The sequence below is a fragment of the Cryptomeria japonica genome, chromosome 7 (genome assembly GCF_030272615.1).
Source record: "Cryptomeria japonica chromosome 7, Sugi_1.0, whole genome shotgun sequence".
Lineage (NCBI taxonomy): Eukaryota > Viridiplantae > Streptophyta > Pinopsida > Cupressales > Cupressaceae > Cryptomeria > Cryptomeria japonica.
The window spans coordinates 317,910,631-317,928,181 of record NC_081411.1 but is presented as its reverse complement, the minus strand read 5'-3'; the positions used below and the strand labels follow the sequence as shown (position 1 = coordinate 317,928,181).

At 37.3% G+C, this 17,551-nt stretch overlaps 1 protein-coding gene across 1 annotated transcript in view; it reads left to right on the top strand.

Annotated features, from left to right (window-relative positions):
• Nucleotides 1-6,032: 6,032 nt before the first annotated feature.
• LOC131856720 (uncharacterized) overlaps nt 6,033-17,551 on the top strand; it is a 12,627-nt gene continuing 1,108 nt past the window's right edge. Inside the window, exon 1 of the mRNA XM_059208618.1 lies at nt 6,033-6,356. Within this exon, the coding sequence (XP_059064601.1) occupies nt 6,033-6,356 (324 nt within the window). The remainder of the gene's footprint in view (nt 6,357-17,551) is intronic.

The window sequence follows — 17,551 nt, the reverse complement described above, 5'->3', positions numbered from 1 at the left end:
CCTATTTTTTTTGAAAAAGAGATGTATTTTCGAAGACTTTTAGTCTTCTATGCTTTTTGCACTTTTCAGATCTTTAGGGTTAGCTTTGCCCTAATTTTTATTTCCTTCCAAGAAGCCCAAAATACATATGCATTAATTATGTAAAGATTAAGTGTTTGTTAACACTTAATTTATTTTTTGCATATTTCCTTAGTGAAGATATCTTTCACTTAAGGTTATTTGTGCATACATGCTATTGTATTTGCATAAGTGTTTTTAACACTTATTTTGTCTGTCATTTAGACTTATAGAGCTAAATAAGATTTTACACATGCATATTCAACCTGCCACTTTGCATTTATTTTTTGTAAACACTTGTCAAAGTTGGTTGAGTTTAACTCCCACTTTTCAAGTTGTATTTCAAAGCTAAGTTGAGTTATAGTTGAGTCTACAAGGAGGTGGAGGGTGATTTGTCTTTGTTTGAGTCAAATCAGGAGTTGTAGAACACCTAACTCATCTTTTACTTCAGTTATGAAATCTTTTTCATTATGACTTCAGTTGGGGAGATTTTGGAGAGATGAGAGTTCAGTTTTGATGAGTTATGATCCTGATTTTTTGGGATTTTTAGTTGCATCCGGGAATCAACTTTTGATAGTTACTCTTGTTGATTTTGTGGAGTGGGTTCTTAAGTTGGTTCCACTTTTGGTGGAGATGCTTTGGGAGAGAGCCAAAATTCAAAATTTTGAATTTTGAATTTGGAGATGAATTTTGTATAAGTGTTGATTTCTTCAATCTATATTTGGGATAAATAATAAAATTACTCTTAGACAAACTATTAATTATTATTATTATTATAAATTAACATTTTTTAAATTAAATTTATGTCAAATTATTTATAACTTTACTTATTTAAAGTAACTTATGCAAAATAAATTATAATCTTAGATTCTTTTTTTATATGCACATTGTGGGATTGGCCCCACTCGTAATTTTAAAATAATTTTTTGAACTAATATAAATAAATATTTTAATATTTTATTAAATATATTTATTTAATTAAAATCATCATAAAAATTTAGGTATACATATACATATAAATATACATACACATATACATATAAATATAACTATTGTTCAAGCATAAATATGATGTTTAGTTGTGTATTTTATTCAACAATCAAGATAGTCATTTATTTAGTCATTTTTATTTGTGTGACTAATTAGTTAGTTGTCTTTTTTTACCCGATGATCAAATTAGTCATTTATTTAGTCATTTTTATTTGTGTGACTAAATATTTAGTTGTGTTTTCTCACTCGATGACCAAATTAGTCATTTATAACTTTCTTATAAAAAATAACTAAAATTTGGTGTCGTGACTAAATTTTTTGGCCACGTAGTCATTTATTGGCCATATATTCTACTAGTGCTCATAAGGCCTTTTTGATTTGGTTGTCCTTGATTCAATGTGTGCTCTTTGGTAAGGGTGCTCGAAATTGCTCCATGATTGTGTAAATATGGAAACTAAGCTATTTTTGGATGCAGGATGTATGTTAGATGTGGATGTAAAATGGTATTATAACACTATGATGATATGAGAGTGATCAATTGTGAAGAAAAATGGCTACCTTAAATAGAAATGAAAGGAGGGATGAAGGAGGCTTCAAAATGTGTCACTTGTCTCCTGTGAAGCCAAGAGGCAAGGCAAATGGTGACAATTTCCCTCTTGGAGACCAAGTGCTAATGCATATGATGACAAGTGGAAGAGAGGCCACATGTCCATTTGGGAGTAAGACACCCAAAAATTAGATTATTTTCCAAATTTGTTAAAATGGGGAATGTGCACATATTCAGATAGGGTTGGTTAAGAGGATAAGATTGGTTAGCAACCACGGGTTAGTTAGGGGGTTAGAATTAGAGGAAGGGTTAAAGAGAGGTTAAAGTTAGGAGCCATGTGCTCCAAATTGGATAAATTTGAATTATTTAATTCAAATTAGGGAATAAAGAAGAATGACAAAGTGAATTAAATTAAAAAAAATGTATTTTTTTATTTAATAGAAGAAAAAGGGGGAATTAATTAATTAAATGATCAACAAGATACATTAATCAATTAATAAGTCAGAGCTTAATTAATTAAATTAATTTTAGCTAGGGGGATAATTAAATAAATTAATCAAATTTAGGTGTCTACGTTTTGCCCCTCTTTGTAGTGGCACTAGAATAGCATTAGTGCAAAGAAAGGAAGTTGCAAACAACTCAAAGAACAAGGAGCGACATAATGCCCCAGATGGAAGGAAAAAACTCACAATCTTCATAGCCAAGGGATGGAGGAAGAGTTAGTGATGCCCTCTCGAGAGGGTGCACGAGAAACGGAGGTTCCAATAGCGTCTTGAAAGAAACATTACCCCAGTGGATAGAGGGAAGGACAACAAAATACATGCACATTCCCAATCATGATTGATTAGGGAAAATAATCAGGTGAATGCAATGCAACGAAGGATGTACATGAAATGATCATGGAGCTTGAGCACCCTTAAAAAGAGTTTTCCATGTAGTGAGCATTTATTTTGATTTAGCATTGTAAATGAGGCACTAGGGTATGAGGAACCAAGGTGAATTCATAACCAATGCATGGACTGATGTAGTAAACGAACACAAAAGGTTAGTCTAGCACCACACTGAGTTATAAGGAACTTTGAGGGAAACGATACTAGAAAAACCACAAGCAGAAGATATGCCCCAGTGTAACATGAGATAGCTGAGACCTCATGAGGTAACAACATGGGACACATCAAGAAAACACACGAAAGAAAAAGAAAGCAAGATCATGCCCGTAGTTTGTACCACTCATAGCGCACCATGATATAAAAGAACGTGGCGACCAAGAGGAGATAAAATAAAGGAGCTCAAACAAAGATAAAAAAGAATCAATGCTAGCATGAGTGTCTCAACATATTTTGCCAAAAGGGTAATTGACAAACTGGATTTTATGTTGTCTGACTTGAGGAAGGATATATCCTGCACAGACTAATGATGGGATGAAAGATAGACAAGACTTGATGACAAAAGACACCTAGGATGATCAAGATAACAAAGCTGCTCTAAGATGATTGTTGAAGGACCAACTAAAGGGACATGATCTTGACAACACACGACAAACACATATGTACAACTAAAATGGCTACCACTAAGCACATGAAGGATGTACAAGATTGTACCGACATATATACAAGACACTCTAACACTGACAAAAACTATGGATGATGGATGAGGACCCAAAGACAAACATGATGTTGCCCTAGAGTCAAGATGAAAAACCATGATAGATTGATTGTTGATGTAGGAACGATATACCCCAAAACAACACAAGGATTGGGAAGGATACATCCTGATGATGATGATGATTGGATTGTGATCAAGGTTTGTATCAAGGTTGGGAACAAGGCCATGGATATGATTAGATGATTTGATTGGTGTTTGATTTTGGATAGTTGGAGGAGATGGATAGGATTGTCATGTGATGGTGGATTGCAAGAAGCATTGGGATTGATGGGATGGTTGTCATTGGATTACACAGGGGAAGCTTAGAGCTAGATATCAATGACAAGAGATGTAAGAGGTGATGGAATGATATGATAGGAGGGATAAAAGGATGGAGGGTATGACAAAAAGGATTTGGAGATGGGAGTGTTACGAGACATGGATTGGGAGGTGGAAGGATTATGGATAAAGTGATAAAGGAACTAGGTAATGGAAGGAATATGTATAAAGGGATTAGTGGATGGATGGTGGGTGTGAGAGGGTGTCCAAGGACTACATCACGAAGGGAAAATATGCCCCCTTTAGGATATGCCATTCATGATGAGGCATTAGTAGGGATGTGATAGGATAAATGATGGGGATGATAGGAAGTTGAGGGAAGTGGATAGAAGATAGGGTAATCGGTGGATACAAAATATGAAGGTGTGTAGAAGGATTATATGGATGGGAGGAAGGCTAATGGAGGAAAAGTGTGATGGGTAAATGGATGCCAAGAGGTGTCCAAAGTATGCATAAATTGTGGCATTCTCTATTTATCAAGATCCAAAAGAGGATGGAGGAAGTGGAATGGATAGGATCTGATGGGTATGATAGGTAGATGAGATGGAGGAGGTGATGGATGGATGACTAGAAGAACTTGCTCTCAAGTGTGGAGAGAAAAAGGATGGAGGGAATTACACATGACACTTGCTTGCCAGGTTTTCATCATGGTTCTTGTCCAAGGTGCCTTTTTTCCAAGTTTTCACTCATTGGACAAATTTTTCTCTTCTTTTATTTTTTTTGTTTTTTGAATTTATTTGGAGGAACTTTATAGATGGATATGGATGGAGGACTCAAGCATGAATTTCCATATCAAGGTAGTAGGATCTGTTGGAGTTGAGAAAATACAACACCACAGGAGCCCAAATAATCTCTGCAAGTTGAAAAACCTGTTACAAGGAGAAGCAAGAAAGCAAATCACAGAAGAAAGAAATACGCAGAAAATATGCTCAAAAAGAGAGAGCTCAATATTCACAAAAATGTGTAATGTAATAATCCTTCTTCTTACAATGAAAATAAAGAACTCAACCTTTAATAGGTCAAGAAACCCTAAAAGGGAAAACCTAGGTTTGCACATAATAATTAATAAAAGAATTAATCATTATGCACCTAAAGTTAGCTTAAGTGTAAAAGAGATAAAGGGAACTTAAATAATTAAACAAATATTGTTTAATTAATCAAGTAAATACCCAATTACTCTAAAACCCCTCCTTAAGCTAGACTTAGGGAGAAGCTAAAACCTAGAACAACTACTGAAAGCAGGAAAGATGGGTCCCGACAACAAGGCCTGATCAGGTACCCAAATACAATGAAATCTCTATGAACTGGAGAAATAGAGAAAACCACGTGGGAAAAAAACCCTACTCCAAAAAGAGATGGAAAAGAACACCACTGAAACATGAAGAACCTGCAAACTCTGTCGAAGAATAACTACTGATCTAAAGAACCTCCACTAAAATAGAACATGACCAGGTAGAGAAGATTGTAATCTGTATGAGTGCCCTTAAATGACACTACTCGAATCAGAAGGCAAACAAGGCAAACAACTGAAATCGAAGATACAGATGGCATGAAAACACCAAAGCCTGAAGAGCTGATCAATCAAACCACAGAAGCATTAGAACCAACAGGACAATCCTCCCCATAATGTTGAAGAGGGAGAGGAACAGGTACACTGAAAAGAACAGCCAAGAAGAACTGCATGACAAAGAACCAGAAACATCAAAGGTGCTGAGAAAAGTACATGGTGTCATGGAAGGAACACTCACTTGACACACATCATGAGGTGAATGTCATGGAAGGAACACTCACTAGACAAAGGAAGATGGCAAACAACAGGCAAACATCAACCCCCTCATAGCACTTTATAAGTAGTGCATGTACAATAAGACACAAGATGTGCAAGATCCCAAGCAAACAATGCATGATGACACTTTATCTCAGTGTGTTTGCATAAATACAATGCTACAATGATAGTAAGACTAGAAATAGAAAGGAGAACCAAGATAGAGACATCCTACCTAGAGAAGAGATCCCAGGACCTGAAACAACCAAGATATCCACCAGAGTGCTGAAAAGCAAAAAACTGAATAAAATATGCATGGAGTAGAATTTGGAAATAAAACTCATATGGCTAGAAAGTACACAACACACGCTTTCCAAAAATATAAATTTTTCAAAAAACGGAGTTCGGATGCTCCTTCTACGTCCCTTGGAGTGCAAAAAAGAGACCTCACTTTGACTGGAAAAAACATAGTCAAACAAAAAAATTGGAAAAAATTACCAATAGGACGAGGTCTGGCTCGGAACCAGCTTTTTGATGCCTATTCATTTTCGAAAAAATGACTCTATATGCCCAAGATAAGGCCAAAAAACTAAACCCCCCTTCAAAACAAGAGGAAGGGGTAGTCTGGTGGCTCTGGTGAGCGGAGGGGACCAATGGGTGGCGCTCCGGTGGCAGCCGGGTGGAGCTCCAATGGCCGGGTGGTGGTTCCCAGTGGTTGCGGGGCCACTGGCGGTGCAGGCTGCACGGTCTGGGTCGGGCGGCGGCGGGGCCGAGATGCCAGCGGGAAGCCGGCGGCCGCAGGGGAGCAGCGGAGGGTTGGGGCGGTCTGGCGCAGACGCAACAGCGGGGGTTGGGGGCCAACAGGCGGCAGGAAGTCGTGGAGAAGCAATGGGACCGGTAGGGGTTGATGGAAGGATGCCAACGGGGTTGGGTGACCGGGAAGGCACGGGGACCGAGGCTTGGGCAGCGACTGGAAGCCGTACTAACACCGACAGGGGCCCCACAGTACCCTGCGTACCATGGGAGCCCCAAAACAAATTTAAAAAAAACAAAAATTTTTTCCAATGCCTTTTTGAGATTTTGTGATTTTTTAAAAAAAATAAAAAAACCGGTCTGCATGCCATAAAAAGGCACAATTTTTTTGAAATTTTTTCCTTGATTTGCGTGTCAAAGTCGTACAACCTAGTGTTGGAGAAAAAAATCACCCAAATGCTCAGAAGTCAAAAATAGATAAATTATATATGACTATAGGGGTTTTCTGACCTTCTAAGCATGATGGCGAGGTCCGTTTAGGCCCAAAGTGCTCAGAAAAAAGGCCTATCCCTAGGTGCATAAAAAATTTCTAAAACCCCATATCTGCTTCCAATGCAAAAATTCTCAAAACAAGAATAGATAGTTGCAGATCTGAAGCTCTGATACCATGTTGGAGTTGAGAAAATACAACACCATAGGAGCCCAAATGATCTCTGCAAGCTGAAAAACCTGTTACAAGGAGAAGCAAGGAAGCAAATCACAGAAGAAAGAAATACACATAAAATATGCTCAAAAAGAGAGAGCTCAATATTCACAAAAATGTGTAATGTAATAATCCTTCTTCTTACAATGAAAATAAAGAACTCAACCTTTAATAGTTCAAGAAACCCTAGAAGGGAAAACCTAGGTTTGCACATAATAATTAATAAAATAATTAATTATTATGCACCTAAAGTTAGCTTAAGTGTAAAAGAGATAAAGGGAACTTAAATAATTAAACAAATATTGTTTAATTAATCAAGTAAATACCCAGTTACTCTAACAGGATCTCATTTGGAGTGATCACAAGATGTTGGTACAACTTTATTAAGATGGGTGGATTATGCTAAGGCGTGGATTAGATGGTTTTGATGGGGGGTGTATGTGGTGTAAGGGATATGGTGGTGGAAACTACTTGGATGGAATGATGGAGAGTGAGTGTGATGGGGGGATGTTGTTAGGACCAATATTGACACATGGTGTGGGGGATGTGGGATGAATGGAGGGGAGATGGATGGAGCATGTAGATACGATGAAGGAATTATGATAGGTAGTTTTGGGAAATAGGGACCCAACATAGATTTAGGAGAGGGAGGGGAGAGATGTTTAGCTTGTGGATTAGCAATTTTGGATGCTATTGGGGATTTTACTATGGGATGCATTGCTTCTTTTTTATTTGGTATCCACATTGTTTTTGCTTCTGCTTTAGTGGGCCTTTGTGGCCTTTGAGATTTATTATATTTTTTTTTATCATATTTTGCTTTGTGGGAGCATGTCCTTTTGAGTGGACATGGTGATATTTGAATATTTGTGAGTGTTTAGCTTTATGCATTGTTGATTTGGCATCCAAATTGCTACTAGTAGCATTGGAAGGAGTGTGAGAAGATGAAGGATGTGGAGGAAATATATATGGAGGGATCAATGTAGGATATTAGATGGAATGTAGGGATACGTGCCTTTGTTGATCTTGATTGGGAATTAGAGGAGTGAGATGTTTATGATGGGTGATAAGGGTAGGTGATGGGTGCATGAGAGGAGTGGGATAAGATGGAGGATGAGATTTTGGGATATAAGGGCCCAAAATGGATTTTGCATGTCAGAGATATGCGATGGTGGATTTTGTGATATAGGGACCCAAAATGGATTTAGAGGATGAAGGAGGAAGGTGGATGGTTGTTTTAGGATGATATGATGGGAGAGGGGGGATGGTGATAAATGGTTTGGAGGAATGATGGGACAATGTGATAGTGGGTTTGGAAGTATGCTTGGGTTTGGTAATAGTTGTACCAACGTGTTTGGATGGAGTGCTTGGGGATATGTAACCAAGATCATGAGATCCTAGATGTGCTTTGACATGGATGGGCTCCAAAGTACTTTTAGCATTTTACCTTGATAGTTCATTTTTTTTAGCATTTTATCCAAAATAGGATACTTGTTATTAAGGGAATAAGATACAAGTCCATTATTAGATGGAGGAGGATGGGTGGTGTATATGAGGTATTCTTTTACTACAAGGGAACCACCATGGATGAATGCAAGTGAACCGAGGGGATAGAGTGATGGTGGTGGGATGGTTTGGATATGAGGTAAAGAAGGATCAAGAAGTGGAGTAGATGGGATGTGAGGATCTCGACTTTGATGAGGGGATGATAAGGGATCTTGAGATGGAGTAGGTGGGTTGGTAGGATCATGATGTGGATGAAGGGACGATAATGGATCTTGAAATGGAGGAGGTGGAATGGTAGGATTTTGATTTGGATCGATAAATATATCAACATCCTTTGGAACAAGATCTTGGCAAGATGGGATTGATATGGATGGTGATAGAAGATGAGTGGATAGACTCTTTAGATTAAATGGATGGAAGGATGGGAGGTTATTCGATTGGGGTAGATGGAGTGGATGGAAGGATGGGAGGTTCATTGGATTGAGTTTGAATGATGGTTGGAGTAGGAGATGGGGGTTGGGGTTGGATGGTCTCAATGGATGGGAGATTTTAGATGGTGTTAGGAAGTGGGAGATGAATGATAGACGTGGGAGGTGGAAGGGAAGTTGCAGAAATGGAGGAGGGAATTGATGGTGGTAATTATAGGATAAGATGACGTGGATGATGGAATAATATATTATGGAGTGGAAGATGGTGGATTGAGATAGGGCGAAGTGGATGGTGGGTTGAGATAGGATGAAGTGGATGGTGGTGATTAATGTAGGATGGGGCAGACGAAGGTGGTTTGATGTATGATGGAGTGGAAGATGGTGGATTGTGATAGGGTGGAGTGGATGGTGGGTCGAGATAGGATGAAGTGGATGGTGATGGATTAATGTAGGATGGGGCAGATGATGGTGGTTTCGTGTATGGAGTGGAAGATGGTAGATTGAGATAGGGTGGAGTGGATGGTGAGTTAAGATAGGATGAAGTGGGTGGTGGTGGATTAGTGTAGGATGGGGTAGATGAAGGTGGTTTGATGTATGATGGGGTGGAAGATGGTGGATTGAGATAGGGTGAAGTGGATGGTGGTGGATTGAGATAGAATGAAGGATTAGGATTGGATGGAGGATTAGGATTACAAATTGTATAATGGATTTGGGAATAATGAGATGGTAGATTTGGATTAGGGATATAGGTGGTAGGTGGAGGCATGGATGTTGCATGAGGGGGATATGTGGGCATCATATGTGAGGGAGATGTGTTTGGACGACATAAGGGACTTCCCTTGTCAAATTTGTGACAAGGATTATAAGTGGATGTGCATGGAGGAATGGTCAGGTAGTTAGGATGAACAGTTGGATTTTGGTATTTGAGACTTGGCGCAAGCTTGCTAAGGATGATGGCATCAAGGTTTTCAATTTCATACTCATCTTGATCAACAAAAATCTCATCATCATTAGAATGGGATGACATGGACGAAAATGAAGGATAGAAAAACTCATCAAATAGGATTGAGACACGATGATTAGTTGATGAGTTAGATAGGGATGGAGGATGAAGATGGATGATACACAAAAGTTTAGAATAGGATTGACAACAAGCTCGATTAGGATTTGGTTTAAACTTGGACTAAGATGTTGATTATGAAGATATAGATATAGATTTGGATGGATGCTAATGATGATACGATAGATAAAAGTGTTGTTTAGACAAAGTGCAAACCTGCAATATGGTGACATAACCCTGACACTTAAAACTTTGGTAGAGTACAATGCAAAGGTGTGTTCCTATTGGAACACAGAGAAAACCTACGATTTGTGACAACCAACCCACAGTTTATGACATCAAACCTGCAACTTAAGGATGATGATAAAGTGACTCTAGCAGAGTAGCATTACCGCTAAAACACAGTGCAAACCCACACTTTCAGATAACAAACCCACAATTTTTTATGAAAATCTTGTTGGACAACAAGATAAATGACAATGCAAGACTCAGGTAGCAAACTCACTAGATTAGATTGCAACTCTAAATGATTGATTTTTGACTTGTTTTTGGCAAAAAAATTTTTTGACACAAACACATCAAGCACAAAGACAATTGTCCGACTCAACTGAAGTATGAGGGCCTAGATTAGCCCAAATGATAATGATCATTGGTTTGAACATGAAAATAGTTGAAGCAATTTACAACTTAAGGCTTGGAATACAAATTCTACTTGATTGTGGAGCTCTTATAATAGAATACCTCAGACACAATGGATAAATAGAGATTAGGTGGTGCTTGCTCCCCCAACAAGGAGCCAACACACCTTTCTCTTACCTCTCAGATTCAAAAATTTTGGAGGAATTTCTATCTCATTAGAAAGGGTACATGAATAATATCTACGAGGTATAATTTGCACACCTTAAACCACCAAGTATGGGTTTTTTGGTCACTAAAACAAGGTATCTAGTCATAATTTGGGGGCTTGATGGCCACTCATTTGATAATGATTCACTTAAGAGCCTGTTCTAGTCCTCATTAAAGGATTTTTTTGCATCTCACACACATGTGGATACTAGGGGAATCGTCGAAGTATGCTTTTCACCAAGAAGACTCCAACTTTTGCCTTTGTCAATTTATATATCAAACCAATTTGAAAGCACTAATTTGAGTCGCTCTTGGGGTGAATACTTTTTTCCACCAAGGTGGGCTCTCTACCAAAAGATAGTACATGTTCTCTTACACCCAATTTCACGTGGAAGTGCAAGGGAAGAGGATACCTGTATGCTATCTTTTAAGGGATCTAATCTAAACACAAGTTGAAAAATTACAAGGCTTTGATCACCCAAGTCCCATGGAAGGCGAGGGGACAACATACACCAATCATAAATTTTTCAAGCACGAAAAACAATTGATTAATTCCCTTAATAAAAAAGAGGTCTTCTTTGAGCTAATGAAGACACAAGATTCATTTTAAACCATTATTTTTATTGTAACTAGGAAAATTGAGCATAAGATTCATAACCTATATTAGCTAACCACAAAGACTAACAAGCTATGAAAGAAATCCCAATACATGCAATAGAAGAAGAAAAAGCAAGATTTCAACATAAACATGCAAACCATATGAAGAAAACTCCTTCCTTGACCTCCATTGTTCTCCTTTCTCCTCCAAATAGCGTATTTGTGTGGATCTCACCTACAAGTGCAAAAGCATGAAGCAAGATTGATTTTGATAGCATAAGGATACTAGAAGCGTGGTTAAAAATGATGAAAAATGCATCCAATTTATAGAGAAATTGGAGAGATTGATCAAAGATTGGAATAAAATCAATAAAATTTGCAATTTACTTCAATCAAGGAAAAAATCAAATTGAAAAAGGAATGTCATGACACACTTTCCCATGCAAGAGGATAAGATCATGTTAAGATAAGATTTCCAAATCCTTGAATTTGAAAATTATAGAAGTAATATCTTCCAAAAAATCCATAAATAGGATAGATTTTAGGAAGGATATTAGTTGGCAAAATCAAAATAGAATGATGAATTAAAAATTAGGAAAATGAGAATAAATTAAGAATTAGAAAGATTTGAAAAAAGGAAATTAGAAAGAATCAATAAATAAATATTCCTTATTCATTAATTCATAGTTAGCCAATTAAATAAAAATATTTAATTGTGACAAAGGGACCTAGGATAAAATAAATAAATTTATTTAACCTAGAAGGATAATGACAAAAGGATTAAATGATTAAATTAGAAAACCCTAGGAGATGAATTAGAAATGCAAGAACGACAATTAGGTCTTGACAAAAGATAATTGATGTAGGGTTGATATGATCATGATGAAAATTGGACAATTGATAAAGTACCGAAGTTGATTGATAAAGATCAATGATTATTTGATCAAAATTGACAAGGATGAAATTGATAGACGTCAATTGATGAGGACCAATGACTAATCGATCCAAATTGACAAGAAATGATGATTAATTGAGATCGATGACGAATCGATCGAAGATTGATAAAAGGTTGACTTAATGAAGTTTTAATGACCAAAGACCAATGACATATTGGTTGCAAATTGATAAAGGATTGATAAATTGATGATTGATAAGGACAAAAACCCCAATTAGACATTGAGAAGGTTTGACGATGTCCAATTGACATGATAAGATTGATAATGATCAAATATCGTAATTGATGATGATGTCAACAAGACCTAATTGAGAATGCGAGAAACACAATTGAAGAGGGAAGAAATGCAGAACAATGACAAGATGTCGACAAATGATGAAGATCAAGTGCACGACATAGAAGAAATGTTGAATAGGACGTGAAAACCCTAAAATAAGGTCACACAGACATGTTAAAGTATGACACCACAAGCGTTGACCATTTTTAGATGCCCACATTTATAACAACCCCTTTTTTGGCCATCCTACAAGCACACGAGTTAGTATTTTTATTTTGGGGCCTCTACAATAAAAAACCTGCACAAAATGTTAGTAGAGCTAGCAAACAAAAACAAATTACTAGATTAGTAAAAATCGGGCGAAGTTATAGATCTAGAAAAAAACAAAAATCATAGAAAACCTGCATTCTTGTTATTTGTCAGTTTGAACCCATAGGTTTCCTAATTTTACTCGCAAACTCGCTATTTATTAGTTCAAACCCATAATTTCCTAAAAAACACTGAAAATAAAAAACTCGAGAGCAGAAAAACATAGAAGGATATTTAGGATTGTGAATCCGTTATTTGTTAGCCCAAACCTGCTAATTATATTTAAAATACTGAAATTTTATACCTATCAATCAGATAGTGAGAATGCGTTCCTGTTGTTTCTAGTAGCATACCTACTGTTTCATAGCTCAAACTCATAGTTTTTAGAAAAAGGATCTGGAGCCAAAACAACTTCTGCTGAAGCGAAAATCGGCCTGTTGGATCACGTTTTTGCCCTCAAGATCTCAAAATCTGCAATAAATGCACTAAAACAACGAAAAACATGAGATTGAACCGTGAAGTGGGTCCCATTGGACATGCCAAATGTGTGCTAGAAATTGTGATTAAGCAACATAGATTGAAAATACAAATTAACAACACAAACTACATAAAATACCAACAAACACTCATGATTAGGATGCTAAAAAGGAAGCTAGATCAATAAAAGAGTAAGAAAGTGCAAACTCATAAGCTCCTTTTGATTTGGTTTTCCTTGATTCGATGTGTGCTCACTTTGGTAAGGGCGCTCAAAATTGCTCCATGATTGTGCAAATATGGAATCTAAGCTAATTTTGGATGTAAGATGTATGTTAGATGTGGATGCAAAATGGCATTCTAATGGTATGATGATATGCGAGTTGATTGATTGTGATAAAAAACTACCTTAAATAGAAATGGAAGGAGGGATGAAGGAGGCTTCAAAATGTGCCACTTTTCTCTGTGAAGCCAAGTGGCAAGGAAAATGGTGACAATTGCCCTCTTGGAGGCCAAGTGTTAATGCATACAATGACAAGTGGAAGAGAGGCAACATGTCCATTTGGGAGTAAGACACACACAAATTAGATTCTTTTCCAAATTTGTTAAAATGGGGAATGTGCACATATTTGGATAGGGTTGGCTAAGAGGATAAGGTTGGTTAGCAACCATGGGTTAGTTAGGGGGTTAGGATTAGAGGAAGGGTTAAAGAGAGGTTAAAGTTAGGAGCCATGTGCTCCAAATAGGATAAATTTGAATTATTTAATACAAAATAGGGAATAAAGAAGAATGACAAAGTGAATTAAAAATAATAATAAATGTATTTATTTTATTTAATAGAAGAAAAGGGGGGAATTAATTAGTTAAATGATCAACAAGATACATTAATTAATTAATAATAAGGTGTAGCTTAATTAGTTAAATTAATTATAGCTAGGGGATGCCATTAATTAATTAAATAACATGTAATTATTTAATTAATAAATGTGACTAAGACAACTAAATTCAATTAAAGTAATTAATCAAATTTAGGTGTCTGCACATGTGGATCCTTGGAGAGAGAGAGAGAGAGAGAGAGAGAGAGAGAGAGAGAGAGAGAGAGAGAGAGAGAGAGAGAGAGAGAGAGAGAGAGAGAGAGAGAGAGAGAGAGAGAGATGCAGCGAGAGGTAAGGAGATGTAGATAGGGGAGAGAGATAGAGATGGATATAATAATCAAATGACATGCTACCCTAATCTCCCCTTCTCTCATTGTCACCCTTTTTTTAATCTCTATTTCTCCCTCTCCCTCTTTCTCTCTCCTCCCGTCTCTCCCTCTCTATCACCCCCTTTATATTTCACAAGTTATATCTACTTTATCTTTCTTTTCTATACCTATCTCTACCTCTTTCTATTCCTACATATCCCCTCCCTCTTTTTATCCCTAGCTCCTCCTCTCTCCCACTCTCCCTATCACTCCCTCTTTTATATCTCTCCACTTCTCCTTTCTCTAACAGACAGACAGACACACACACAATTTCTCCCTCCCTATCTCTATCTCTACCTTTCCCCCTCTCCATCTCTCTCTCCCTCTCTCTAAATATTTATCCCTATTACTTGTCTTTGTCACCTCTCTCTCTCTCACTCTTACCCCCTCTATCTCTATCTCCATATATATCTCTCTCCTCTCCATTTATATATCATTATCTCTACCTTTCTCTTGTGTGATATCTCTATTTATCTATCTCTCTATCTCTCTTTCTCCTTCTCTCTCTATCTCTTTCCATACGTATATCTCTATCTCTCCCTATCCCTCTATGTCTATCTATATTCCCTTGTATCTTATCACTCCCTATCCCCCTGTCTATTTATCTCTATCCTCTCTATCTCTTTATATCCATATCTTTCTCTACTCCTATCTCCTTATATCTCCATCTCTCTCCCTATCTCTCCAAATATATCTTTACCTATCCCTCTCCATATCTCTATATGTGCCTCTATCTATATCTCTCCCTCTCCCTCTCTACATATTGAAATCTCTCTCTTTCGGCCCTCCCTCCATTTGGTTCCCCCTCCTCTATACTTTTCCCCATCTCTCCCTCCGTCATTCCCTCCCCATCCCCCTATCTATCTTTTTATATCTACCTCTCTCTCTCTCCCCCTTTCTCTTCCTGTATGTCTCTATATATCTCTCTTTCTCTTTCAATATATGTCTATCTCTCCCTCTATCTTTCCCCATTTATCTAACCCTCTCTCCATCTCTATTTGTCTATCTCTAGTTCTCTCCATTTGTCCATCTCTTTATCTCTCCCCATCTCCCCCTCCTCTATATCTCCTCTATATCTCCATCTGTCTATCTCATGCTCTTCCTTTATAGATCTCTCTATCCCCCTATCCCCCTATCTTTCTATCTTTATCTCTCCCTCTACCTCCCTCTATCTCTCTATCTATATTTTCCCTCTTCCTCTCTCACTACATCTTCATTTGTCACTCTATCTTCCTCCTCCCCCACTCTATCTCCAGACATATCTCCCTTTATCTATCCATCTCTCTCCCCCCCTCTCTCTCTCATTCTCCCTCTTTTTAGATCTCTATATCTATATCTCTTTTCTTCTGTATATCTATCTCTCCACATTTTTTCTTTCATCTATCCCTCTATCTCTATCCATTTTTCTCTCTATCTCTCTCAATCACTATATCTCTTCCTCTCTCTCTCTCTATATCATTTCCTATCTCTATTTTTATGTTTCTATCTCTCCCTCCCGCTGTCTCTATTTATTTTCCTGATCCATCTCTATCTATTCCTCTCTCCTCTCTCTCTTTATCTCTCCATGTTTCCCTTCTCTCCATCTTCCTCTCCTCTTTCTCCATTTATATCTCTAGCTCTATCTATATCTCTATCTTCTTCTCTATCTCTATATCTTTACCTATCTCTCTCTTGTTGTTCCTCCCTCCATCTCTCCCTCTTTCTAGCGATATCTCTACCTCGCTATCCCTCTCATCCAATTGCAATCATAACATGATCCTGTTGGTAATGAAGCTAGTTTATCTTCTCAATTCAAAGGTTTGTTTTAGTTATGAGTGGATCCTTGTAAGTTGATGCATAGTTGATTTAGTTGATTTGAATCTATCACTTCTCTATTGAGGCATTTGTTGCACAAACAACATCATAACCTACCAATTGACCTTATGTACTACCCAAATTTATGCAAAAAATAGACCAATTTTTTTTCCAACATTCCACACCAATTTGACATACCCATGCACACCAAAGTGCAATTAGTATTTAATACCCAAATTTTGCCTCTCATTCATTTGCGCAAATATATTTTTGGCATTCTTTGATGGGGTTTTGTTTTCAAAGCTCTTTTCCTTCCCGCGGACGTCTCCTTCGATGTGGTAAGGGGCCAAGAGCAGATGCGAGGATAAATCCGGATAATCCTAAAGGGGCAGAGGTAACCCAACCGTAACTGCTTACTTCTTTGGTCCATGTGAATTTCAGCTCGGATGTTGTTTGATAATTATATGTTGTGTTTTTGCTTGAATTTGGGAGTGGCCATGAAATTTTTAGATAAGTAGGCCCGACTTGCCATTATTTGGAATGCAGTTGATTTACAGGGATCAAAATTGAAATAACCACGCGCTTCACCATCCTGATACTAAACGTAATCCTTGAAATGGAAAACACCCAAAATTTGCGAATTCATGGTTGGAACTGAAAATTGCACAACAATTAACTATTACGAGGAAATCCCAGGTAAATCTCTGACAAATCTTTTGAGGTTTGCTAATGGAATCTCCATAACTTAAAGACAGACCTACATTGGCAAGCTTCACTTGTTTACCAATGAGCAAAATAGTTGAACATTTGTGTGCAGTTGAACCCAGGTAAAGCTCTGACAAAATATCTGGGGTCTGCTAATGGAATTTCTATAACAGAAGGGAATACCTTTATTGGCTTGTTTTACTTTTTATTAATAAATGAAATTATTGAATGATTATGTACGGTTAAACGCAGGTCAGATTTAAATGTCCCTCACATTTATTCTCTCACACCCTCGCTACATGTCCGCGGATACTGCGGGTTGCCTTATTGACATGAGGGAAATTTGAACCCGAGTCGGACTCTTATAAATGTAAATGTATCTTTACTATTTACAGTCTTTATCCCTTGGACTGAGCTACATGCTTGTTTGCACTACATAATTGATTTTTGCAAAATCATCAAATTCGTTCTATTTTGAAATTTGCTTTTCGTTAATGCGACTTGGGGCTCAAATGCTAACAAATGCTTTATCAGGACATGGAATTTCAAAACTCCTATAGAT